General features: G+C 38.2%; 8 protein-coding genes across 12 annotated transcripts; 2 read left to right on the forward strand and 6 right to left on the reverse strand.

Moving 5' to 3' along the window:
• Window positions 1-620: 620 nt before the first annotated feature.
• LOC130501689 (uncharacterized) lies at window positions 621-2,376 on the forward strand. The gene is made up of 7 exons (XM_056996523.1): window positions 621-775; window positions 867-1,019; window positions 1,130-1,348; window positions 1,441-1,556; window positions 1,644-1,807; window positions 1,891-2,045; window positions 2,138-2,376. The coding sequence occupies exons 1-7, from the start codon at window positions 737-739 to the stop codon at window positions 2,222-2,224; spliced, it is 933 nt and encodes a 310-aa protein (XP_056852503.1). The 5' UTR covers window positions 621-736; the 3' UTR covers window positions 2,225-2,376.
• A 314-nt stretch (window positions 2,377-2,690) lies between these two features.
• LOC130501686 (ultraviolet-B receptor UVR8-like) lies at window positions 2,691-4,639 on the forward strand. Its single transcript, XM_056996517.1, has 7 exons — window positions 2,691-2,990; window positions 3,064-3,225; window positions 3,313-3,471; window positions 3,548-3,706; window positions 3,782-3,913; window positions 3,998-4,162; window positions 4,251-4,639. Exons 1-7 carry the CDS (start codon window positions 2,795-2,797, stop codon window positions 4,457-4,459), a joined length of 1,182 nt encoding a protein of 393 aa, XP_056852497.1. The 5' UTR covers window positions 2,691-2,794; the 3' UTR covers window positions 4,460-4,639.
• A 298-nt stretch (window positions 4,640-4,937) lies between these two features.
• Window positions 4,938-6,983, reverse strand: LOC130501684 (uncharacterized). Its single transcript, XM_056996515.1, has 4 exons — window positions 6,202-6,983; window positions 5,979-6,124; window positions 5,540-5,602; window positions 4,938-5,462 (listed from the first exon to the last, which is right to left on the reverse strand). The coding sequence occupies exons 1-4, from the start codon at window positions 6,875-6,877 to the stop codon at window positions 5,088-5,090; spliced, it is 1,260 nt and encodes a 419-aa protein (XP_056852495.1). The 5' UTR covers window positions 6,878-6,983; the 3' UTR covers window positions 4,938-5,087.
• A 638-nt stretch (window positions 6,984-7,621) lies between these two features.
• On the reverse strand, window positions 7,622-9,843 carry LOC130501687 (uncharacterized). Of its 2 annotated transcripts, none has more exons than XM_056996519.1 (3): window positions 8,532-9,843; window positions 8,156-8,445; window positions 7,622-8,019 (listed from the first exon to the last, which is right to left on the reverse strand). In XM_056996519.1, the coding sequence occupies exons 1-2, from the start codon at window positions 9,039-9,041 to the stop codon at window positions 8,158-8,160; spliced, it is 798 nt and encodes a 265-aa protein (XP_056852499.1). In that variant the 5' UTR covers window positions 9,042-9,843; the 3' UTR covers window positions 7,622-8,019; window positions 8,156-8,157. The 2 variants fall into 2 exon arrangements, with proteins under 2 accessions (XP_056852499.1, XP_056852498.1); XM_056996518.1 differs by having other exon boundaries at window positions 7,622-8,027.
• Window positions 9,844-9,991: 148 nt separating this feature from the next.
• LOC130501683 (uncharacterized) lies at window positions 9,992-13,651 on the reverse strand. 2 transcript variants are annotated; one of them, XM_056996513.1, is made up of 15 exons: window positions 13,470-13,651; window positions 12,787-12,915; window positions 12,527-12,679; window positions 12,282-12,380; window positions 12,080-12,181; window positions 11,837-11,980; window positions 11,657-11,751; window positions 11,430-11,559; window positions 11,223-11,327; window positions 11,039-11,145; window positions 10,914-10,965; window positions 10,726-10,815; window positions 10,536-10,620; window positions 10,385-10,449; window positions 9,992-10,272 (listed from the first exon to the last, which is right to left on the reverse strand). In XM_056996513.1, exons 1-15 carry the CDS (start codon window positions 13,521-13,523, stop codon window positions 10,174-10,176), a joined length of 1,509 nt encoding a protein of 502 aa, XP_056852493.1. In that variant the 5' UTR covers window positions 13,524-13,651; the 3' UTR covers window positions 9,992-10,173. The 2 variants fall into 2 exon arrangements, with proteins under 2 accessions (XP_056852493.1, XP_056852494.1); XM_056996514.1 differs by having other exon boundaries at window positions 9,992-10,269; window positions 13,470-13,649.
• Window positions 13,652-14,735: 1,084 nt separating this feature from the next.
• On the reverse strand, window positions 14,736-16,781 carry LOC130501685 (uncharacterized). The gene is made up of 4 exons (XM_056996516.1): window positions 16,000-16,781; window positions 15,777-15,922; window positions 15,338-15,400; window positions 14,736-15,260 (listed from the first exon to the last, which is right to left on the reverse strand). Exons 1-4 carry the CDS (start codon window positions 16,673-16,675, stop codon window positions 14,886-14,888), a joined length of 1,260 nt encoding a protein of 419 aa, XP_056852496.1. The 5' UTR covers window positions 16,676-16,781; the 3' UTR covers window positions 14,736-14,885.
• Window positions 16,782-17,419: 638 nt separating this feature from the next.
• On the reverse strand, window positions 17,420-19,641 carry LOC130501688 (uncharacterized). Of its 2 annotated transcripts, none has more exons than XM_056996521.1 (3): window positions 18,330-19,641; window positions 17,954-18,243; window positions 17,420-17,817 (listed from the first exon to the last, which is right to left on the reverse strand). In XM_056996521.1, the coding sequence occupies exons 1-2, from the start codon at window positions 18,837-18,839 to the stop codon at window positions 17,956-17,958; spliced, it is 798 nt and encodes a 265-aa protein (XP_056852501.1). In that variant the 5' UTR covers window positions 18,840-19,641; the 3' UTR covers window positions 17,420-17,817; window positions 17,954-17,955. The 2 variants fall into 2 exon arrangements, with proteins under 2 accessions (XP_056852501.1, XP_056852500.1); XM_056996520.1 differs by having other exon boundaries at window positions 17,420-17,825.
• Window positions 19,642-19,789: 148 nt separating this feature from the next.
• Window positions 19,790-23,448, reverse strand: LOC130501682 (uncharacterized). Of its 2 annotated transcripts, none has more exons than XM_056996511.1 (15): window positions 23,268-23,448; window positions 22,585-22,713; window positions 22,325-22,477; window positions 22,080-22,178; window positions 21,878-21,979; window positions 21,635-21,778; window positions 21,455-21,549; window positions 21,228-21,357; window positions 21,021-21,125; window positions 20,837-20,943; window positions 20,712-20,763; window positions 20,524-20,613; window positions 20,334-20,418; window positions 20,183-20,247; window positions 19,790-20,070 (listed from the first exon to the last, which is right to left on the reverse strand). In XM_056996511.1, exons 1-15 carry the CDS (start codon window positions 23,319-23,321, stop codon window positions 19,972-19,974), a joined length of 1,509 nt encoding a protein of 502 aa, XP_056852491.1. In that variant the 5' UTR covers window positions 23,322-23,448; the 3' UTR covers window positions 19,790-19,971. The 2 variants fall into 2 exon arrangements, with proteins under 2 accessions (XP_056852491.1, XP_056852492.1); XM_056996512.1 differs by having other exon boundaries at window positions 19,790-20,067; window positions 23,268-23,446.
• Between the last annotated feature and the right edge of the window lie 1,750 nt (window positions 23,449-25,198).

Genomic DNA, 25,198 nt, shown 5'->3' on the forward strand with positions numbered 1-25,198 from the left:
GAAGAGGACGCGTCCAGGTGGAGAGCCACACCAATTATACTATCTGGTTATCACGCCACCAGTGTTCTCATCAACTTTTGAGTTTGCAAAATGTGTATAACGTTTTGGGGTTGTTAGCTTTGTGGTTAGCCCTCAGCTCTGTCAATGATACATCTAATCTATTAAGAAGGGCTCTCTTATATTTATATTCGTTGGCTTGGTTTGTCTCTCCTCCCCCTAAACTATGTTGGTTTGTACTTTGGGAATATTACTTGAGCTTGGAGTATGTTTATTGACAGGGGCATGTGTTGTGTCCACTTTTTTGGACCTTTGAAGCAAATAAAATAAAGTTGATGTGGAGGATTAGTGTTACCTGCCCATGTGATGTGAGTGGGCAATAAAAACCAAGTTGAGATAAATTATGGTTTCAGTGATTTATCTAGTCATCATATTTTATATACAGTTCCAGGGTTTTTTGCAACTCAGAGAATAAAACAAATCGATCGTGGTTTTTACAGTTAATGTGTACTATAGAACATTTTTTATTATTGAAAAAAGACAAGGAAAGGAAAACTTTTTTAATATTTGAGAAAAGAAAACAAATCGACCGTGATACGATTCTGTCGTCCACTATCTTTATAAAATTCAATTTAAATGACAGTGGTTTTGATACACTGTCATCGTTGGCTTATTTCCACTCTTCTGCGAATTGCAACTTGTGGTAAAAAATACTTGCGTAGCTCGAAGATCCTCCTGAATGGGTTCTCTCAACTTGCCTCACGCTTCATCGTTCAAGGTTCTTTCTCTAATATTTTTTTCTTCTAATTTGCAAAATCCAGATCAATTTATATCATCACGATAAATTCATTATTTTGGTGTGTAATCAGGGAGGAAGTGAAACGTTTCTCCGGAATGTTCTTGAAAGTATACTGAAAACGTATTTGATGAAGAATCCGACAGTGAAGACGATATGGGAACTAGTTCAGTCGATGGACAACGAAAAGATATGCTACGATCACTTCACTTTCAGGACATTTAAGGTATAACTTTTACTCTTGTAGATTTGGTGAAACTAGTTGTGCAAATTGATCTTTATTTTTTTTAGAAAAAAAAATTGATCTTTACTCTTTGGGGGTATTCTTATTTTTAGGTAGATGGTTATGGAATAGATTCCTTGTCGAGTTTTTTCATGGATTATGGATACAAAATTGGAGGCGAACTTGAATTTTCAAAGAACAAATCAAAAGTTAAATGGTTTTCTCCTCCGGATGTTCACGTCCCTCATGACGGTCACGGTCTAACCAACGGCCCCTTGCCACGAATCGTTATAGCTGAGGTTCTTCTGGACCAACTAAGCCCTGAATCACAGGTATTAATTAATGTATCTCTTGCCTAATATTGTTATTATATGTTTTGAGATATCAATCCTTGATATTTTGTCCTAATTTATGGTTTAATTAGGGGATAATAAGAAAGTACTTGAAACCAGAAGGTGGTAAGCAAGCGGTTCTGTCAAGTACTTTGGGGTCCTTAATATGGGAGAAGCCTACATGGACCGACTTCAAGCAACTCGCAAAGTATATGTTATAACTTTCTAATCAATAACCAAATATCTTTTTACAGTTAACACTTCTGAATTGTATATATTTGTGTGAATGGTAAAGAGAAAACGAATTTGCGGCATGGACGCTTATCAACGGCTACACAATGAACCATCTTGCATTTTCGGTTCATCGATTCAAACACAAGTTCAGTGACATTAAGTTCATCAAACAGTATCTTGAAGAAAAGGAATTCAAACTTAACACTGACGGGGGAGTTATCAAAGGTTTGTTTTACTTATTATCCTTATGAACATGGCTTTTTATTATATTAACCAATATTTAATTGGAATGAAAAATATTATTTCAGTGAATCAAGATGGTCTACTGTTACAAGTCTCGTCGATGTCGGACAAACTTGCGGTTGAATTTGCTGAGGGAGTAACTGAAACAATCCCGGCTTCTTACATTGAGTTTACTCAACGTCTAGTTCTTCCACAGTTCAAAGATGTGCCGTTTGATGAGGTAATGAAAATTGAAACGAAACTTATTAAATAAATAAGCTTTTCACGCTGTTTTATATTAACCAGCCATTGCTCATCTTCTTGGTGATACAGATTAAAGAGTTTCATAGACGTGAAGCCTTTGAGCTTGATAACGCCAGCAACATAATGGAAAGTACCCGTTTCACAGCACCAGTGTAAAACAAGACTTGTCTTGCTGGGCTCAGTAGTATGCCAAATGTGTGCATGTATTTGTGTGTTTATGTATGAGTGAGCTTGTGACCTTGATTCCGATCGGTAACAATAATGTATAATCGTGGAATGGCAGAAAATATAATTAAGTTATGAAATAATTTAAAATCTACATAATTAAAATAACAGAATAATTTTTAATTAGTACGATTGATAATTTTGCATAACTATGGCGTGTTAATTAACTAAACTAAAATTTAACTTATTTTATACATCAATTTATTTATCATAAAATATTAAAATATTGGTAATTAAGCGTGAAATAATGTGCGTTGTTATACATTAATTATTATTTTTTTTATTTTTTTGGCTCAAAATACATTAGTTAATATATCAGGTCCTTTGAAATCAATTTTACTTCAGACAAAAACCTAATCACTTCAGGCAGTTTGGTTCAAGTTTAGTCGTTAAGTCAATTGCTAAACGACAAAAGCAGGCCAGTAACGAGATTTCTCTCAATCACTGTCTTTCCGACCAAAACCATCAATTCAAAGAGACCCAGGTTCCTCCGTCAAAGAAATGGCCGAACTCAACAGGACTCCAGCTCAGGACGAAGAAGAGCAAGAAGTATGGAGCTGGGGGGCAGGTACGGACGGCCAGTTAGGGACTGCCAAGCTGCAAGACGAGCATCTCCCTCAGCTTCTCTCGCTGACGTCACTTCCTTCTATATCGATGCTCGCCTGCGGCGGCGCTCACGTCATCGCCTTGACTTCTGGTTAGACTCCGATTTAAGGAATGTCAAATTGACTAACTTTTATATATAAAGTCTGCTCCTTTATCTCTTGCAGGTGGTAAGGTGTTCACATGGGGAAGAGGAAACTCTGGTCAATTAGGACATGGGGACAACCTCAACACTTATCTTCCAAAGCCACTCTCTTTCTTCCACGACGACGACGACTATGTTATATCTCAAGCTTCAGCCGGATGGAGCCACTCTGCTTTTGTTTCAGGTTTAACTTTTTAAAAAATGATGTTTTGTAACTCTGCTTAGGAGACAAAAAGAGATTGATTGATCTCCCTTTTTTGTGTGATTGTAGATTCTGGTTGCCTTTTTACATGTGGGAATGGTTCGTTTGGTCAGCTTGGTCATGGTGATAACATGTCACTTACCTCTCCAGCGAAAGTCTCTTACTTTGTTGATAAGTGTGTGAAGATGGTAGCTTGTGGTATGCGGCATTCACTTGTCTTGTTCGCAGGTAAAAACAAACATCTGATTCACCGGTTTTGCAAGAAAAAATGTTTCTCCGTTTGATTTATCTTTGCGTTCTTCAGGGAATCAAGTTTGCGGATTCGGATCTGGAAAACGAGGACAGCTTGGCGTCTCATCAGACACAAAAAAATCAGTTAATCTCCCATGTGTTGTCTCTGGACTAGAAGATGTTGAGGTTGTTCGTATAGCAGCAAATGGAGATCACAGTGCAGCTATATCTGGTTGGTTAATCCTTAAAAGTCTCTCTCAAGTCTCATATATTTGTTAAACCGGGGTCTTCTGATGTGCTTGACCAGCTGATGGACAGTTGTACACTTGGGGAAGAGGATTCTGTGGTAGCCCTGATGTTCAAACCCCTAAGTGTTTGCATTCATCTCAATCTTTCAGAGAAGTTGCTTTAGGATGGAATCATGCTTTACTTCTAACCGGTAATTTCTATTGTTGATGCATCAGTAACTTCCATTAGCTCTCACTGAACTCATTCCTCTGTGTTATGGGACTTGTTGAAACAGTTGATGGCAAAGTGTTCAAGCTTGGTAACACTCTTAATAAACAATCGGAGAAGCAACAGCTGCGAGAAGATTCCTCTGAAACTCTCTTGGAGAAAGTTCCCGGTTTTGATGGAGTTGAAGTTCTGCAAATTGCAGCAGGAGCAGAGCATTCTGCTGCTGTAACAGGTAAATGAGGAGGGAGGGGGACATTTCATCTCTTTGTTTATACAGACTTTCTGAGTTAAAAAAAACAACCTGTGAATATGCATTGCAGAGAGTGGAGAAGTTCAGACATGGGGATGGGGTGAGCATGGCCAGCTAGGTCTTGGAGACACCAATGATCAGAACAATCCTCAACTGGTGAGCCTAGGAAGTATAGACATGCATGCGAAAGATATCAAAGTATATTGCGGAAGTGGTTTTACCTATGTAGTAAGGCGAAAACAACAGCAGCTTTCTTCTTCTTCACCAACATCATCATAGAATATAGATGTATTATAATCTAAAGTTTGTAACCATTATCAGTGCAAGAATTCAATTATTTGCATGATTCTCGTCAGAGGAAACATAATGGGTGTTGTATCATTTCAAATGATGGAAAATTTGAGATATACAGATTTTCCTTACTTTATTGTTTAGTAAAAGATATAAAAAAAAAAACTATCTACTGCTTGCCTTGGCTACCTAACTCTACATGAAAGTGAAAATCCACCGTAAGTGACAATGGGTCTAAGTGGGTGAACATTCCACTGGCCATCAATAATAAACTTAATCTGCGGTGACAATGCAGATGCTGTGTTGATTAAATGATCTAACCTCATATCTTCGAGGATATAGCGCTTCAGCGATACTGGTACAATGCCCGAAGCTACCAGTACAAAGACCGGTTCACAAATCCAAGAAAGAAGACTAGAACGAAACCACATAGATAATCAAACTACAAGTATAATAAGATCCCTACTGATGAAAATGATCATACTGATGGCCGCAAAAGTTCATACATAGCAAAAGAGCAATTCACAAAAGTTCCAAACTCCGAGATAAGGCTGAGTTATAGCGGAAAACAAGGAGAGACCGCACGCACTCAAAAGCCATAAAAGAGGTAGCAAAGCTAAGACGCAACACTAACATTAGAGTCTTGGTGGTTGTTGTTGTTGTTGTACGAATGGCCATTTCCTCCACCACCACCACCACCACGTCCCCTTCCTCTGTTGTTGTAATAGCTCCTTTGGTACCCGTTTCCACCGGCATTATCATAAGATTCAAACCTCCCATTCGAGTATCCACCACCACCTCGACCTCCGCGGGGGGCATTGGAATGGCCTCGTCTAGCACCTCTATGACCTCTCTGGTTCTGGTGGGATCCACGAGGCACATACTGTTGTTGTTGTTGATAATCTCTCTTTGACCTCCCTCCTTCCACCTGAGTATAGCCTTGTTCCTGCTGCCCCTGTACCACCTCTCCTTCCGTCACTACTGACTCATCCTTCAAACCCACAGAAAAATCATCAGATTCAGACTCGAGAAATCATCTAAAAGATACTTTTAGAGCTCCGGGATTACCTTTTGTTGCTCATATTGATCATTACCAACAGATTCTTGTACTTTGAAGTTTGACACGTCTTCCTGTAAACCAACAGGGAACATCAGTCTTGCTCAAAACAACACAAGGGACGGATTGTACGTTCTCTACATCACATAACGAGACTCTCAGAAACATCTCTTAAACATTCCCTACAGTGAAGACATATATAGTAACGATTCATAATCCACCACTCGCATGAACAAACCAGCGTACATTGACAAAGCCAAAACTTATTATAAACCAGGATGCACTTCTCTATCCTATCCAAACAACTTAGCCTACTGATGTTCTCATGCCACAAATGGAACTCCAATCTCACCCCAACTAAAGAAAAGAGACCACTAATCTCAACCTTCAGAACAAGTTAGCACTTTGCATCTCACAGAGCAATGAATCATATACATCAAAAGTGCAAACCTTTTGCTCATTATCAGCAGCGACTTGGAACGAACCGAAGTGACCAGCTTCCGCCGCTGCTTCAACCGGCGCCACAACCATCTCCGGTGTAATAGTGAAGTAATTAGACCCCATAATCTTCTTCACTTTCTCTCTCAACGCAGCATCTGAAAACACACACAAACTCAATAAACTAAAACCAAAAACTCAAAAACAAACGAAAGTCGGCATCTTTCTTTCTTACACGAAACGTCACAGTTAGACGCAATCTTCTGATCAGAGTTAGCCAACCAGAGCTTAGCATGCTCCACGCAACGCTCCAAAGCCTTCTCATGAGACAAACCCGAATCCGCAGGCCTAGACACCATCATCCCCCACAGCTTCGAGATCAAGTCCAGATCTTTATCACACAGCAGATCCTCCGTGGACTCATCCGTAACCGTATCGTACACCAAACAGCACCCTCTCTCGTGCCTCCTCGTCATCATAACCGAAGCTAGCTCGCTCGCCGACCTCACGTCGAACAGCGACCCAAAGTACAACAGATTCACTAAATCCTCCAGCTTCTCCTCCTTCGGGGCCACGGCCGGGGCCTCCTCCTCCTCCGTGGTGGTGGTTTGATCGGGGGGAGGAGGAGCGTTGTGAGGAGCGGCGGTGGCGGTGGCGAGGGAGATTTCTTCGGAGACGGCGGAGGAGAGGGGAGAGCGGAGCTTGTCGAGCTCGTCGATGAGGACGAGGACGGAGGGTTTGGAGCGGAGGACTTCTTGCTGCTCCTTGTTTAGGGTTTTGCCGAGGGAGATGGATTCTTCCATTTGGGCGATTCGGTTGAGTTTCTTGCGGAGGGCGCGGAGGCGTTTGTTGATTAGGGCCATCACTGGTCCTTCTCCCGAGTCTGAGGAAGCTGTCGCGGTAGTTGCCATGGTTGGGTGAGAGAGTGAGTGACCACCGTTGAACAGCGGCGGTGGAGAAATGAGATGGTTTAGGGTTTTTTTGAGTGAGAGAGAAATGTGGATAGTTTTCTCGCTATGATATAATTGAGTTCTTATTTATATTTGGATAATAATTGGATAGATTTACTCTTAATTTCTAGATTAATATTTAATACAGTAATTATTTATTTATCTAAGCAATCTCATTTTCAATTATTTAAACTTTGAGATTTTTTCTAAACTATTTTTTCGCGGATTAGATCTTCTTTTTTTTAATCAGTTTAGGAAATTCTTGGAAATGACAAACGAAAGTACACACAGATTATGCAAAATTATTTCTTACAGATGAAGACAAAAGGTTATACAACTGGACAAAAAATAAAAGTATGTTTCCAAAGGGATAGGTTTGACAACCCACTTTAAGGTGGACCGATGCTGAAACATTCGCTTACATGGGTCTATTATAGAGATATGCATAGTGGATAAGGTCATTAGTATGGTCCAATTTGATTTTTCAGGTTAGTGATGGGTGAATATTTGTATTTCTTTGAAGTGTATGTGTGCGAGTCGTTGTAGGAGACTTCGACAAATATGAATTAGATTTCCTGTACATTGAGTAACATGGTGTTCTAGCGTTTACATGTATTATAATTTTTCAAGTTACTCATTTTACTTCGTCAAAAAAAAAAAAAGATACTCATTTTCATTTACTAGTAACTGTGAGTCTGTGATGTATATAAAACAACAACAGCAATGCGAATGCATGCTCACGCAAATTAACTCATAAAATCCAAATGTTATTTTACAAAGAAATTGCTTATTTACAACAGCAACAACAAAAAAAATCGATCTGCATCCCCGAATATAATGTATTTATGTATTTTATATTATCAAAACTTTTATTGTTTTTTGTATATCAACTCTTTACTAAAGAGCAAGCAATGCTCAAGTACCATGAATCTTGTACCAACTACCAACTCTGATTATCTTCTAGACTGTTTTACAAGGTTCATATCATAATGCTTCACCAATCACTCACCTTACAAGTTACAATAAGACAATCACTCACTACTAGCTAATGTCTTTGCTCTCTAGTATTTGGTTTGCAATGTATCCGCAAAACTCTTTTGCCACTGGAAAACTTAACCAACAAGACAAATGTTCATTAACTAAACATTATGAGAGAGCTTCAAGCAGATAAAAATGATTGCAACTACTTATTAGGAAAACACTACAACAATATGGTATATAATAATAATATGTACTCACGTCTAGAGGCTAGCACAGGAAGGTACTAAAACGACATGCAACGTTCCATTGTTAGGAGGAAGTTGCAAACGAAGGGGAAACAGCTTGCTGCCGTCTACTGGACTGCGAGTGCACACCACAGCATCCTCCAAGCACGTTTCTTCTCGCAGCGTCCGAGTCAGCTCCGCCACGCTGTTTCCTTTAAACGTGAAAGCATATCCAACGGTTGATTCGTCCTCCACGTGTCCTTCCTCGTCAGCGACGTGGTAGTATATCGTTCTCCCATCCGATTTCGGTGGAGACACAACCGACTGATCAAAATCAAAACTCGTGTCAAGATTGTAATTTCAAACAAAATTGTGAGGGTGTCTTAAAAAATTATAAAAAAGGTACTCACATTTTGATCAGATGTCAGTGAAAGAGAGGACGGAGTGAGCTCTGTCTCCGCCGTGACTTGAGGATTGATCAGGAACTCTTCAACATCCCACGAGATGGAATCCTGAGTAGCTGACAAATGATCGTGCGTGACTGAGTTTCTCCACGGAGGAAGTCCACCGTGAGCTCTTAGATAGTTACCGTAACTGGTCCTGAGCTTGATCTTGGATCCTTCTCTCACCGGTTCCCACTCAACAGACGAGTCGAGAGGACTCGGGTTTAACTGAGACACTTTCTTGCCTGTAGCTCCGAGCAAGAACCGCTCGTTTGAAGCGGTTAGGTATTTACCGTAACAGCTTTTAAGACGGATTACATTGTATGAATCGCGAACCGGTTCGACGGTCCAGCTAGAGTTTTTGGTTGAACCGTTTCTGTTTTGAGTCACGGTTTCTTCGTTGTCGTCTGCTGATAGATACTTGTTGTTGTGGCTGTTACGGATTCGAATAGTTTTAGCTTTCTGGAAAAACTCCATTTCTGATGCTATATCGTTTTGGTTGAAGCGGCTCGTCTTCTGTAAAAAGCAAAGAAAGACTAATGAGTGGGGAATATGTAAGAAGAAGTGAAGATGTGGTCTGTGTATTTATATGTGTATCGGCTTTTGTGGTTAAGCGGACGGATACGAACACGGGACTGGTTAGTGATGTAAAGTAAGCTAGAAAAGTCATGCTTTGCTGTCCGGACTTTACCGCGTTTTAATTCCTATGTCAGCACAATATATAGGCTAGAATGTTCTGTTAGCGTTCAGAACGTGTTGCTTCGCGTGTTTGTAACGAGTCTCACGATTTCAATGCACAATGTTTACGTTTCTGGATTTGCAAACTTCCAATCATGAGGAAGAATCAGTGGCGATAATCCCAAGACACCAACTATATTTTAACATGTGTTTCAGACCAATATCAGAATATTAACATTTCTTTTGGTTTCAGGACTAAAATTTATAAATATTCTAAGAGCATCCGCAACCCAGAACCAACGGTTCGATAACCAAAAACAACTTCTGGAATATTTTATTATTTTTTATTTTCTTCGTCTGAATTAAAAAATATTTTTTTTAAAAAAAAATTGACCAATCGTGTATCGTCACGTGTAATGGAATCCACGAACAGTAACGAACTTGCGCATGAATCAGTACTTATTTACGGCCTGCGAAAGACTTATGGAAGACAGAAATCTTAAAAACAGAATATTATAATATTTTTTCTTCTAAAAAACATTGTTAAGAATTCCTGCCAACTTAGCGTTAGAGGTGCTCTAATGCTTTATAACTTTTGAACTTGGGAGTTAAATCTGAGAAGAAGCAAAATAAAGTTAGTATATAGTTGATAAGAAATATGCATCATGCTGAAAAGATGATCATGGAACCTCTACATTTTTCTATACAATTTATAAGCAATACATAACTAAATATCAATAATTTGAATCTTTGATCTTACGAGAATATGTCTATTATTCTTGGGTCTTTGGGGCAAACCGCAATTTACAGAGAATGTAAGGTCAATTTTTACATTTGACCTATGGCCATAACGAGTTAAATTATTTGTAACAAAGTGCAAAAGCATGTCAAAAGGATGACATGACGATGCTGTTTTTTTTTTTTGGTTCAGTCAATCAAACTTGAAATACGAAGATTCCAACGCCTTTGCTTTCTCACATGCAGTTACGGCAGCTTCTGTATTGCCTTCCATAACGTAACTCTTCTCCTGCTAGACCACATCAACGTTTCATAAACCGTATAATAAACAAATCATTCCATGTATACGTAAAAATGTATCCTGAATCAACAATTATGCACATATATATTGACGTGAGGAATACCAGCAAACGCCACAAGAAAGGAGCACCATCTCTCTGTTTTATTCTCCTCTCCAGTACTTTAATCGCTGCAACAAATTAAGTGTTCAAAATGCAGATCGTTAGCTGAGTAAACGAAAAACAAAGCTGAAGAATAGTGTTTTAGGGAATGTACCACTAGAAGATTTGCCGTTGAGTAACAACACTTTGTACCAGATTTCATTAAAAACATCCATCTGTAAATCCGATGCTCCAATCACCTAGTTTGAGTAGAAAAAGGAGGCCAGATATTTTCATGTATATTCTTCAATAAATATTGTTTTGAAAATTAATATATAGCTTACAAATGCAAGAACATGCACTACCTTATAATCAGCAGCGTCAAAGTCTGGACCGACCAGTTGTAGAGCTTTTTTGTAGTTGCCTTTCCCATATTCATTAACAGCTTCAGCAAGCTGATTTAAATTAAGAGAAACGATCTTATGACATGATAAAAGAACTCAAGTGGTCTAGCTAGTCACATAGTTATAAGTCAATATCAATAAGAACGGACCTGAATGGCTTTCTGCATCAACTGTTGTTTCTTCTTGCTCATATGAGATGTTCTGTTAGAATTAGACGAGTTAATAAACAAAACTTTCATTTGACTAATGTCACAAAAGTGAAAGAAGTACTAACCGGGACTTCAGGCCCTCGAGCAATAAATGTGCCAGTGAAGTGTTTCCAACTCTACTCAACGCCCAAATTATTGTAATATCAAAAAGCCACTCCTGATACCACATTGCCTGAACAATTGTAATCGCGCAAACTTTTAGAAGAAGTGCAAGTAAATGCAAGGCAAAACAGATGAATTACTACTTACTTGATCAGTCAAGCAGTTTGCAAGGATCTTCAGCCTGTCTAAAAACTCGTCTAGTTTATCGCGTGTGTCCAAGCGTAACAACAAACCAAGAGCATCCATATAGACCTGACATTCAATATTACATGTATAAGACATTAGATTGCTTATGGAAGTCCCATGTTCCTTTTTTTAAAAAAAAGGGGAAGAAACATGATAAGGGATACTTACATCTGTAGCAACAGCATCTTCTTTCTCCAGCTCTTTACACATTTGATGATCATATATTTCTTGTACCTTACTTAGAGGTGACCCTCCTTCCAAGTAACAAACAGCTACATGCCACCAATTATGCGAATACCTATTCAAATATTTGTTTATTTATTTATTTATCAAGTAGGTGGTTCCAGAGATGATCAGAAGATGTTTCTAAAGTTATTTGAAAACAGTTTTTATACCTTAAGGAAGAGCAAGAATCCCATGAAGGTGAGCATCCTTCCATGAACTCTACTGCTTCCTTGAAACGACATTCAGTTTGAAGAACATGACATAACTGTCCAAAACATACAAAATGTAAGGTTGCGTATGGATAAAAGGAAATATTACCAAAAGACAAGGGTAGTAAACGTGGAACTCACGCAATGATGAGCCCAAGAGTCGTTTTTGTTGATCTCATATCCTTTCCTAGCAGCTTTTTCAGCTTCTTCTAAATGTCCAAGCTCCAATAATGGGAATGCAAGCATACCATAAGCATAGTCTTGGTCTCTATTCTCCGGTATAATCTACCAAGTGATGTAAACAACAGATAATTGTAGCAAAGATTCCTTGGTTTTAGTTATAAATCACGCAGTAATAATCAGTTTGATCAACATGTGATGTACCTTCTCAAACAGAGGCAAAGAGAGATCAGGTCGACCCATGTAGAAACAGAGTATCTCTACTCTCTTCCAAGATAGCAAATCTCTGGGAAACTTTTTCAGTAACTGCAAACCATAAAGAGTTTACATGAGAGTTAGAATAACTGCTGGAGATCAAGCAGAACTACGAAGAACAAGAAGCCAAGAAGCCAAGAAACATCCTAACCTTAAAGTGCAACTCCAACGCCACGTCTTCGTCCATGTTGTCAGATATCAAGTAATTAACAGCCTTGAAAACTGCTTTCTCATACGGTGTGGCTCTCCCCTAAAAGTAAAACCAGATGAATTTTAGAGCTCAAACCACAATAAACTAATCGCTGATGATAGACAAATGATAGATATAGAGCATATTTCCTACACTTGGAGTTGGAATGAAACATAAACACTAAAGGAGAACAAGATATAGCTTACAAGATGAGTTTCTGCAGCTTTAACATAGGTTTTGGCTCTGGAAACGTCAGAGGAGATAAGGTAATGGGCAGCCAAAACGTTGCTCAAAACACAATCTTTATCATACAACGGTGCTTCAAGAATCACCTTCTTCTCTCTTCCATAGCCAAGAACCTTCATGAGACGTACAAAAAGTGTCAAAAAAATAAAATAAAACGGCACTGACACAAAAGAGAAACGGTAGCAAAAGTATAAGCATACAGTTGAAAAGATAGACGAACCTGGTGAGAATAGGAGTTAATGGCAGCGATGCAATCATCTGAAGAGGTATTGACTTCATAACCCCACCAAACACTTCTGCGTTCCTTTTTGTACTCATGTATCTGACGTTCATCTTCTTTCTGTTGTACCTGAGATACCAAACAGAGTTTGCGCGTGAGGCTACTCGGCGAAAAAGAAAACAGAATTCTCTAGACAGAGTGATAATATGTGATGCAAGGATTTTTCCTTGGGTGACAAGTGACAAGACTTACATAGTTATATTTTCATCTTTTCGGGGTGCAAAACACACCATTATCATATCAATAAAGGGCTACTAATCACACTTGCATAGTTTTTATTTTTGAAACTAACACTTACATAGTTACATAGTTATATTTCCGTTAATACCGTTTTAAATTTCTGATTAATTTTTTTTTAAACTAACACTTGCATAGTTACATAGTTATATTTCCGTTAATACCGTTTTAAATTTCTGATTAGCGACTAATCTCTCAGTTAGGCGACTGTACATAATGGCCTAAAGCCCTTGCTTCATGCATGAGACTTAAAGCAAGGATCGGTCATGCATTATGCATGCATCTGTTATTTCCGTATTACGGAACGTTGCAAGAACAAATAAGAAGGCAAATGAAATTAGCCAAAAGAGAGAGAACGACATCGTAACCGAAGAAAGATCACTTACCATGCATTTCAACGACATGGACACATCCTGAGTAACATAACATGCAGCCTTCATATTTGATCAATCTGCAGGATAAAACAAAAACTTGATTTTGCAGAAACTTGAGAAGTCCCGTTGGGTATTTATTGACTTTAGTATATGGGCAGAGGAAGGGGGGCATAGCTTGTGGATATACACGAAGGAATTAATTTTATATTGCATTGCTTTTGAAATTTCTGTAAATAGTGTATAGAAGTTTTATATTAATAAAACGTGGGAATAAGGAGGACTATTGCAAAAGAAGCAATTACTTGGAAAACGATACCATGAACCCGTACACTATCCAACCTCCAAAGCAACCCAATCTCCAGCACATCATGTGTAGGCATGGAATTATTCCTTTTTTAGGCATGGCACGGCATGGAATTATTCATTTCTATTATATAATCTATAATCTATATATTATGTACAATAATATTACCTTTGTAGCAGCAAAGTATTTTCCCACACTAATTATTTTGATTTTTGTAATATTAGTTGCAATAATATTACCATAAATGTTCAATTTTAATTTATTCCTTGCTATTTCTCATCTTCCTTTTTCATTCACTTAAGAGAAGGCTTAATTTACTGAAGGAACATTCCACCTAGATGGGGATAAGATTTAGGTATAACTAGATGAAAACAACTAAAGTGCTAGTGGTCTAATGGTACTATAAAAGTTTGTTTTTTATGCATTTTGGATTTAAATCACCTGTTGCACAAAAAAAAAGAGGATTCAAATCACCTTCCGAGAAAATGTTACTTTTTAAACCAGAAGTTTAAATACTTAATTTCAGATATGTGAAAATTCTGGACATAAGATTTGGATTCGTGGTTGTAAAAATAGAATATATATATTTTTTCAAAAAAAAAATAGAATATATTAAATTAGCACGAGGTCATCTGTATATTTGTTCAAGGCTTCAAGCCCAGTTTGGATAATACTATCTACTGCTTGCCTTGGCTACCTAACTCTACATGAAAGTGAAAATCCACCGTAAGTGACAATGGGTCTAAGTGGGTGAACATTCCACTGGCCATCAATAATAAACTTAATCTGCGGTGACAATGCAGATGCTGTGTTGATTAAATGATCTAACCTCATATCTTCGAGGATATAGCGCTTCAGCGATACTGGTACAATGCCCGAAGCTACCAGTACAAAGACCGGTTCACAAATCCAAGAAAGAAGACTAGAACGAAACCACATAGATAATCAAACTACAAGTATAATAAGATCCCTACTGATGAAAATGATCATACTGATGGCCGCAAAAGTTCATACATAGCAAAAGAGCAATTCACAAAAGTTCCAAACTCCGAGATAAGGCTGAGTTATAGCGGAAAACAAGGAGAGACCGCACGCACTCAAAAGCCATAAAAGAGGTAGCAAAGCTAAGACGCAACACTAACATTAGAGTCTTGGTGGTTGTTGTTGTTGTTGTACGAATGGCCATTTCCTCCACCACCACCACCACCACGTCCCCTTCCTCTGTTGTTGTAATAGCTCCTTTGGTACCCGTTTCCACCGGCATTATCATAAGATTCAAACCTCCCATTCGAGTATCCACCACCACCTCGACCTCCGCGGGGGGCATTGGAATGGCCTCGTCTAGCACCTCTATGACCTCTCTGGTTCTGGTGGGATCCACGAGGCACATACTGTTGTTGTTGTTGATAATCTCTCTTTGACCTCCCTCCTTCCACCTGAGTATAGCCTTGTTCCTGCTGCCCCTGTACCACCTCTCCTTCCGTCACTACTGACTCATCCTTCAAACCCACAGAAAAATCATCAGATTCAGACTCGAGAAATCATCTAAAAGATACTTTTAGAGCTCCGGGATTACCTTTTGTTGCTCATATTGATCATTACCAACAGATTCTTGTACTTTGAAGTTTGACACGTCTTCCTGTAAACCAACAGGGAACATCAGTCTTGCTCAAAACAACACAAGGGACGGATTGTACGTTCTCTACATCACATAACGAGACTCTCAGAAACATCTCTTAAACATTCCCTACAGTGAAGACATATATAGTAACGATTCATAATCCACCACTCGCATGAACAAACCAGCGTACATTGACAAAGCCAAAACTTATTATAAACCAGGATGCACTTCTCTATCCTATCCAAACAACTTAGCCTACTGATGTTCTCATGCCACAAATGGAACTCCAATCTCACCCCAACTAAAGAAAAGAGACCACTAATCTCAACCTTCAGAACAAGTTAGCACTTTGCATCTCACAGAGCAATGAATCATATACATCAAAAGTGCAAACCTTTTGCTCATTATCAGCAGCGACTTGGAACGAACCGAAGTGACCAGCTTCCGCCGCTGCTTCAACCGGCGCCACAACCATCTCCGGTGTAATAGTGAAGTAATTAGACCCCATAATCTTCTTCACTTTCTCTCTCAACGCAGCATCTGAAAACACACACAAACTCAATAAACTAAAACCAAAAACTCAAAAACAAACGAAAGTCGGCATCTTTCTTTCTTACACGAAACGTCACAGTTAGACGCAATCTTCTGATCAGAGTTAGCCAACCAGAGCTTAGCATGCTCCACGCAACGCTCCAAAGCCTTCTCATGAGACAAACCCGAATCCGCAGGCCTAGACACCATCATCCCCCACAGCTTCGAGATCAAGTCCAGATCTTTATCACACAGCAGATCCTCCGTGGACTCATCCGTAACCGTATCGTACACCAAACAGCACCCTCTCTCGTGCCTCCTCGTCATCATAACCGAAGCTAGCTCGCTCGCCGACCTCACGTCGAACAGCGACCCAAAGTACAACAGATTCACTAAATCCTCCAGCTTCTCCTCCTTCGGGGCCACGGCCGGGGCCTCCTCCTCCTCCGTGGTGGTGGTTTGATCGGGGGGAGGAGGAGCGTTGTGAGGAGCGGCGGTGGCGGTGGCGAGGGAGATTTCTTCGGAGACGGCGGAGGAGAGGGGAGAGCGGAGCTTGTCGAGCTCGTCGATGAGGACGAGGACGGAGGGTTTGGAGCGGAGGACTTCTTGCTGCTCCTTGTTTAGGGTTTTGCCGAGGGAGATGGATTCTTCCATTTGGGCGATTCGGTTGAGTTTCTTGCGGAGGGCGCGGAGGCGTTTGTTGATTAGGGCCATCACTGGTCCTTCTCCCGAGTCTGAGGAAGCTGTCGCGGTAGTTGCCATGGTTGGGTGAGAGAGTGAGTGACCACCGTTGAACAGCGGCGGTGGAGAAATGAGATGGTTTAGGGTTTTTTTGAGTGAGAGAGAAATGTGGATAGTTTTCTCGCTATGATATAATTGAGTTCTTATTTATATTTGGATAATAATTGGATAGATTTACTCTTAATTTCTAGATTAATATTTAATACAGTAATTATTTATTTATCTAAGCAATCTCATTTTCAATTATTTAAACTTTGAGATTTTTTCTAAACTATTTTTTCGCGGATTAGATCTTCTTTTTTTTAATCAGTTTAGGAAATTCTTGGAAATGACAAACGAAAGTACACACAGATTATGCAAAATTATTTCTTACAGATGAAGACAAAAGGTTATACAACTGGACAAAAAATAAAAGTATGTTTCCAAAGGGATAGGTTTGACAACCCACTTTAAGGTGGACCGATGCTGAAACATTCGCTTACATGGGTCTATTATAGAGATATGCATAGTGGATAAGGTCATTAGTATGGTCCAATTTGATTTTTCAGGTTAGTGATGGGTGAATATTTGTATTTCTTTGAAGTGTATGTGTGCGAGTCGTTGTAGGAGACTTCGACAAATATGAATTAGATTTCCTGTACATTGAGTAACATGGTGTTCTAGCGTTTACATGTATTATAATTTTTCAAGTTACTCATTTTACTTCGTCAAAAAAAAAAAAAGATACTCATTTTCATTTACTAGTAACTGTGAGTCTGTGATGTATATAAAACAACAACAGCAATGCGAATGCATGCTCACGCAAATTAACTCATAAAATCCAAATGTTATTTTACAAAGAAATTGCTTATTTACAACAGCAACAACAAAAAAAATCGATCTGCATCCCCGAATATAATGTATTTATGTATTTTATATTATCAAAACTTTTATTGTTTTTTGTATATCAACTCTTTACTAAAGAGCAAGCAATGCTCAAGTACCATGAATCTTGTACCAACTACCAACTCTGATTATCTTCTAGACTGTTTTACAAGGTTCATATCATAATGCTTCACCAATCACTCACCTTACAAGTTACAATAAGACAATCACTCACTACTAGCTAATGTCTTTGCTCTCTAGTATTTGGTTTGCAATGTATCCGCAAAACTCTTTTGCCACTGGAAAACTTAACCAACAAGACAAATGTTCATTAACTAAACATTATGAGAGAGCTTCAAGCAGATAAAAATGATTGCAACTACTTATTAGGAAAACACTACAACAATATGGTATATAATAATAATATGTACTCACGTCTAGAGGCTAGCACAGGAAGGTACTAAAACGACATGCAACGTTCCATTGTTAGGAGGAAGTTGCAAACGAAGGGGAAACAGCTTGCTGCCGTCTACTGGACTGCGAGTGCACACCACAGCATCCTCCAAGCACGTTTCTTCTCGCAGCGTCCGAGTCAGCTCCGCCACGCTGTTTCCTTTAAACGTGAAAGCATATCCAACGGTTGATTCGTCCTCCACGTGTCCTTCCTCGTCAGCGACGTGGTAGTATATCGTTCTCCCATCCGATTTCGGTGGAGACACAACCGACTGATCAAAATCAAAACTCGTGTCAAGATTGTAATTTCAAACAAAATTGTGAGGGTGTCTTAAAAAATTATAAAAAAGGTACTCACATTTTGATCAGATGTCAGTGAAAGAGAGGACGGAGTGAGCTCTGTCTCCGCCGTGACTTGAGGATTGATCAGGAACTCTTCAACATCCCACGAGATGGAATCCTGAGTAGCTGACAAATGATCGTGCGTGACTGAGTTTCTCCACGGAGGAAGTCCACCGTGAGCTCTTAGATAGTTACCGTAACTGGTCCTGAGCTTGATCTTGGATCCTTCTCTCACCGGTTCCCACTCAACAGACGAGTCGAGAGGACTCGGGTTTAACTGAGACACTTTCTTGCCTGTAGCTCCGAGCAAGAACCGCTCGTTTGAAGCGGTTAGGTATTTACCGTAACAGCTTTTAAGACGGATTACATTGTATGAATCGCGAACCGGTTCGACGGTCCAGCTAGAGTTTTTGGTTGAACCGTTTCTGTTTTGAGTCACGGTTTCTTCGTTGTCGTCTGCTGATAGATACTTGTTGTTGTGGCTGTTACGGATTCGAATAGTTTTAGCTTTCTGGAAAAACTCCATTTCTGATGCTATATCGTTTTGGTTGAAGCGGCTCGTCTTCTGTAAAAAGCAAAGAAAGACTAATGAGTGGGGAATATGTAAGAAGAAGTGAAGATGTGGTCTGTGTATTTATATGTGTATCGGCTTTTGTGGTTAAGCGGACGGATACGAACACGGGACTGGTTAGTGATGTAAAGTAAGCTAGAAAAGTCATGCTTTGCTGTCCGGACTTTACCGCGTTTTAATTCCTATGTCAGCACAATATATAGGCTAGAATGTTCTGTTAGCGTTCAGAACGTGTTGCTTCGCGTGTTTGTAACGAGTCTCACGATTTCAATGCACAATGTTTACGTTTCTGGATTTGCAAACTTCCAATCATGAGGAAGAATCAGTGGCGATAATCCCAAGACACCAACTATATTTTAACATGTGTTTCAGACCAATATCAGAATATTAACATTTCTTTTGGTTTCAGGACTAAAATTTATAAATATTCTAAGAGCATCCGCAACCCAGAACCAACGGTTCGATAACCAAAAACAACTTCTGGAATATTTTATTATTTTTTATTTTCTTCGTCTGAATTAAAAAATATTTTTTTTAAAAAAAAATTGACCAATCGTGTATCGTCACGTGTAATGGAATCCACGAACAGTAACGAACTTGCGCATGAATCAGTACTTATTTACGGCCTGCGAAAGACTTATGGAAGACAGAAATCTTAAAAACAGAATATTATAATATTTTTTCTTCTAAAAAACATTGTTAAGAATTCCTGCCAACTTAGCGTTAGAGGTGCTCTAATGCTTTATAACTTTTGAACTTGGGAGTTAAATCTGAGAAGAAGCAAAATAAAGTTAGTATATAGTTGATAAGAAATATGCATCATGCTGAAAAGATGATCATGGAACCTCTACATTTTTCTATACAATTTATAAGCAATACATAACTAAATATCAATAATTTGAATCTTTGATCTTACGAGAATATGTCTATTATTCTTGGGTCTTTGGGGCAAACCGCAATTTACAGAGAATGTAAGGTCAATTTTTACATTTGACCTATGGCCATAACGAGTTAAATTATTTGTAACAAAGTGCAAAAGCATGTCAAAAGGATGACATGACGATGCTGTTTTTTTTTTTTGGTTCAGTCAATCAAACTTGAAATACGAAGATTCCAACGCCTTTGCTTTCTCACATGCAGTTACGGCAGCTTCTGTATTGCCTTCCATAACGTAACTCTTCTCCTGCTAGACCACATCAACGTTTCATAAACCGTATAATAAACAAATCATTCCATGTATACGTAAAAATGTATCCTGAATCAACAATTATGCACATATATATTGACGTGAGGAATACCAGCAAACGCCACAAGAAAGGAGCACCATCTCTCTGTTTTATTCTCCTCTCCAGTACTTTAATCGCTGCAACAAATTAAGTGTTCAAAATGCAGATCGTTAGCTGAGTAAACGAAAAACAAAGCTGAAGAATAGTGTTTTAGGGAATGTACCACTAGAAGATTTGCCGTTGAGTAACAACACTTTGTACCAGATTTCATTAAAAACATCCATCTGTAAATCCGATGCTCCAATCACCTAGTTTGAGTAGAAAAAGGAGGCCAGATATTTTCATGTATATTCTTCAATAAATATTGTTTTGAAAATTAATATATAGCTTACAAATGCAAGAACATGCACTACCTTATAATCAGCAGCGTCAAAGTCTGGACCGACCAGTTGTAGAGCTTTTTTGTAGTTGCCTTTCCCATATTCATTAACAGCTTCAGCAAGCTGATTTAAATTAAGAGAAACGATCTTATGACATGATAAAAGAACTCAAGTGGTCTAGCTAGTCACATAGTTATAAGTCAATATCAATAAGAACGGACCTGAATGGCTTTCTGCATCAACTGTTGTTTCTTCTTGCTCATATGAGATGTTCTGTTAGAATTAGACGAGTTAATAAACAAAACTTTCATTTGACTAATGTCACAAAAGTGAAAGAAGTACTAACCGGGACTTCAGGCCCTCGAGCAATAAATGTGCCAGTGAAGTGTTTCCAACTTTACTCAACGCCCAAATTATTGTAATATCAAAAAGCCACTCCTGATACCACATTGCCTGAACAATTGTAATCGCGCAAACTTTTAGAAGAAGTGCAAGTAAATGCAAGGCAAAACAGATGAATTACTACTTACTTGATCAGTCAAGCAGTTTGCAAGGATCTTCAGCCTGTCTAAAAACTCGTCTAGTTTATCGCGTGTGTCCAAGCGTAACAACAAACCAAGAGCATCCATATAGACCTGACATTCAATATTACATGTATAAGACATTAGATTGCTTATGGAAGTCCCATGTTCCTTTTTTTAAAAAAAAGGGGAAGAAACATGATAAGGGATACTTACATCTGTAGCAACAGCATCTTCTTTCTCCAGCTCTTTACACATTTGATGATCATATATTTCTTGTACCTTACTTAGAGGTGACCCTCCTTCCAAGTAACAAACAGCTACATGCCACCAATTATGCGAATACCTATTCAAATATTTGTTTATTTATTTATTTATCAAGTAGGTGGTTCCAGAGATGATCAGAAGATGTTTCTAAAGTTATTTGAAAACAGTTTTTATACCTTAAGGAAGAGCAAGAATCCCATGAAGGTGAGCATCCTTCCATGAACTCTACTGCTTCCTTGAAACGACATTCAGTTTGAAGAACATGACATAACTGTCCAAAACATACAAAATGTAAGGTTGCGTATGGATAAAAGGAAATATTACCAAAAGACAAGGGTAGTAAACGTGGAACTCACGCAATGATGAGCCCAAGAGTCGTTTTTGTTGATCTCATATCCTTTCCTAGCAGCTTTTTCAGCTTCTTCTAAATGTCCAAGCTCCAATAATGGGAATGCAAGCATACCATAAGCATAGTCTTGGTCTCTATTCTCCGGTATAATCTACCAAGTGATGTAAACAACAGATAATTGTAGCAAAGATTCCTTGGTTTTAGTTATAAATCACGCAGTAATAATCAGTTTGATCAACATGTGATGTACCTTCTCAAACAGAGGCAAAGAGAGATCAGGTCGACCCATGTAGAAACAGAGTATCTCTACTCTCTTCCAAGATAGCAAATCTCTGGGAAACTTTTTCAGTAACTGCAAACCATAAAGAGTTTACATGAGAGTTAGAATAACTGCTGGAGATCAAGCAGAACTACGAAGAACAAGAAGCCAAGAAGCCAAGAAACATCCTAACCTTAAAGTGCAACTCCAACGCCACGTCTTCGTCCATGTTGTCAGATATCAAGTAATTAACAGCCTTGAAAACTGCTTTCTCATACGGTGTGGCTCTCCCCTAAAAGTAAAACCAGATGAATTTTAGAGCTCAAACCACAATAAACTAATCGCTGATGATAGACAAATGATAGATATAGAGCATATTTCCTACACTTGGAGTTGGAATGAAACATAAACACTAAAGGAGAACAAGATATAGCTTACAAGATGAGTTTCTGCAGCTTTAACATAGGTTTTGGCTCTGGAAACGTCAGAGGAGATAAGGTAATGGGCAGCCAAAACGTTGCTCAAAACACAATCTTTATCATACAACGGTGCTTCAAGAATCACCTTCTTCTCTCTTCCATAGCCAAGAACCTTCATGAGACGTACAAAAAGTGTCAAAAAAATAAAATAAAACGGCACTGACACAAAAGAGAAACGGTAGCAAAAGTATAAGCATACAGTTGAAAAGATAGACGAACCTGGTGAGAATAGGAGTTAATGGCAGCGATGCAATCATCTGAAGAGGTATTGACTTCATAACCCCACCAAACACTTCTGCGTTCCTTTTTGTACTCATGTATCTGACGTTCATCTTCTTTCTGTTGTACCTGAGATACCAAACAGAGTTTGCGCGTGAGGCTACTCGGCGAAAAAGAAAACAGAATTCTCTAGACAGAGTGATAATATGTGATGCAAGGATTTTTCCTTGGGTGACAAGTGACAAGACTTACATAGTTATATTTTCATCTTTTCGGGGTGCAAAACACACCATTATCATATCAATAAAGGGCTACTAATCACACTTGCATAGTTTTTATTTTTGAAACTAACACTTACATAGTTACATAGTTATATTTCCGTTAATACCGTTTTAAATTTCTGATTAATTTTTTTTTAAACTAACACTTGCATAGTTACATAGTTATATTTCCGTTAATACCGTTTTAAATTTCTGATTAGCGACTAATCTCTCAGTTAGGCGACTGTACATAATGGCCTAAAGCCCTTGCTTCATGCATGAGACTTAAAGCAAGGATCGGTCATGCATTATGCATGCATCTGTTATTTCCGTATTACGGAACGTTGCAAGAACAAATAAGAAGGCAAATGAAATTAGCCAAAAGAGAGAGAACGACATCGTAACCGAAGAAAGATCACTTACCATGCATTTCAACGACATGGACACATCCTGAGTAACATAACATGCAGCCTTCATATTTGATCAATCTGCAGGATAAAACAAAAACTTGATTTTGCAGAAACTTGAGAAGTCCCGTTGGGTATTTATTGACTTTAGTATATGGGCAGAGGAAGGGGGGCATAGCTTGTGGATATACACGAAGGAATTAATTTTATATTGCATTGCTTTTGAAATTTCTGTAAATAGTGTATAGAAGTTTTATATTAATAAAACGTGGGAATAAGGAGGACTATTGCAAAAGAAGCAATTACTTGGAAAACGATACCATGAACCCGTACACTATCCAACCTCCAAAGCAACCCAATCTCCAGCACATCATGTGTAGGCATGGAATTATTCCTTTTTTAGGCATGGCACGGCATGGAATTATTCATTTCTATTATATAATCTATAATCTATATATTATGTACAATAATATTACCTTTGTAGCAGCAAAGTATTTTCCCACACTAATTATTTTGATTTTTGTAATATTAGTTGCAATAATATTACCATAAATGTTCAATTTTAATTTATTCCTTGCTATTTCTCATCTTCCTTTTTCATTCACTTAAGAGAAGGCTTAATTTACTGAAGGAACATTCCACCTAGATGGGGATAAGATTTAGGTATAACTAGATGAAAACAACTAAAGTGCTAGTGGTCTAATGGTACTATAAAAGTTTGTTTTTTATGCATTTTGGATTTAAATCACCTGTTGCACAAAAAAAAAGAGGATTCAAATCACCTTCCGAGAAAATGTTACTTTTTAAACCAGAAGTTTAAATACTTAATTTCAGATATGTGAAAATTCTGGACATAAGATTTGGATTCGTGGTTGTAAAAATAGAATATATATATTTTTTCAAAAAAAAAATAGAATATATTAAATTAGCACGAGGTCATCTGTATATTTGTTCAAGGCTTCAAGCCCAGTTTGGATAATACTGTAACGTCAGCTATATATACAGTTACCTTAATGTTATGGCCACGAGTCCACGACAAAAGATCTTTATAGTATTTCAAGTCAGGTCTCGTTATCTCTAATGAAATACATCGTTTACGCATAATCTTATTTCTACACATAAGAAAAAATCTTTGTTTATTCAATTGGGTTATCATGAAATGTCAGATTTACTCAATCGTTCTTATCGTATTGTTGGCATGCTGCGTCAGATTTTTGCGTTCACTTTGTGCAAAAGTGTTTATAAACGACAAGATAGTGACAATCTCTAAGTTTGTAATTTGATCCCTCTTTTGCTTTCTTTTAAGGTAGAAATATTCATGAATTATTATCCTAATACAGATAAAATTCTCGGCTGACATTTCCACGTAAACTAGTGAGTTCGACCTGCGATTCAAGAAGATCTCAATTGGTAAGTTGTTTCTAAAAACAACATAATCGACTCGACTATCAAAGTAGACAAAAGTGCCGATAACTTTTGTCTAGTCTTCATCTCGAACTTGAAGTCACATAAGATAAGATGATGCTGCGCATTTAATGATGTTGACGTGCTTGAACATTAGACAAGCATAACTACTTTTGTCTAGTGTTCTTCTCGAGACGGCCACCAAAGAAGCAAAACTTCACCAGGCCTGAACTTCACAGAACAGCATATCCTCATGAAGCTAAAGAAGATCATCACAACACAACTATATATACTACTGAAGTAATTATGCATCTATATCAACTACTACTAGAAATTTTGATTAATAGCTTGGAGTTGAACCTTGTTTAGTCAGGTGTTTAATATCTGAAAAAGATGTAATCTATTGTTTGATCTTTTGCCAAAACAGCCGAATGAAATATGTTCGCGGATTCTGATTTTATGTGGTTAAGAATGAAACTCAGATTGACTTCAAAACAAATTATGGGACAACTATTTCCTAAAAAATATTGAAGTAACAACAAC

The sequence above is a fragment of the Raphanus sativus genome, unplaced genomic scaffold (genome assembly GCF_000801105.2).
Source record: "Raphanus sativus cultivar WK10039 unplaced genomic scaffold, ASM80110v3 Scaffold0255, whole genome shotgun sequence".
Classification (NCBI taxonomy): Eukaryota; Viridiplantae; Streptophyta; class Magnoliopsida; order Brassicales; family Brassicaceae; genus Raphanus; species Raphanus sativus.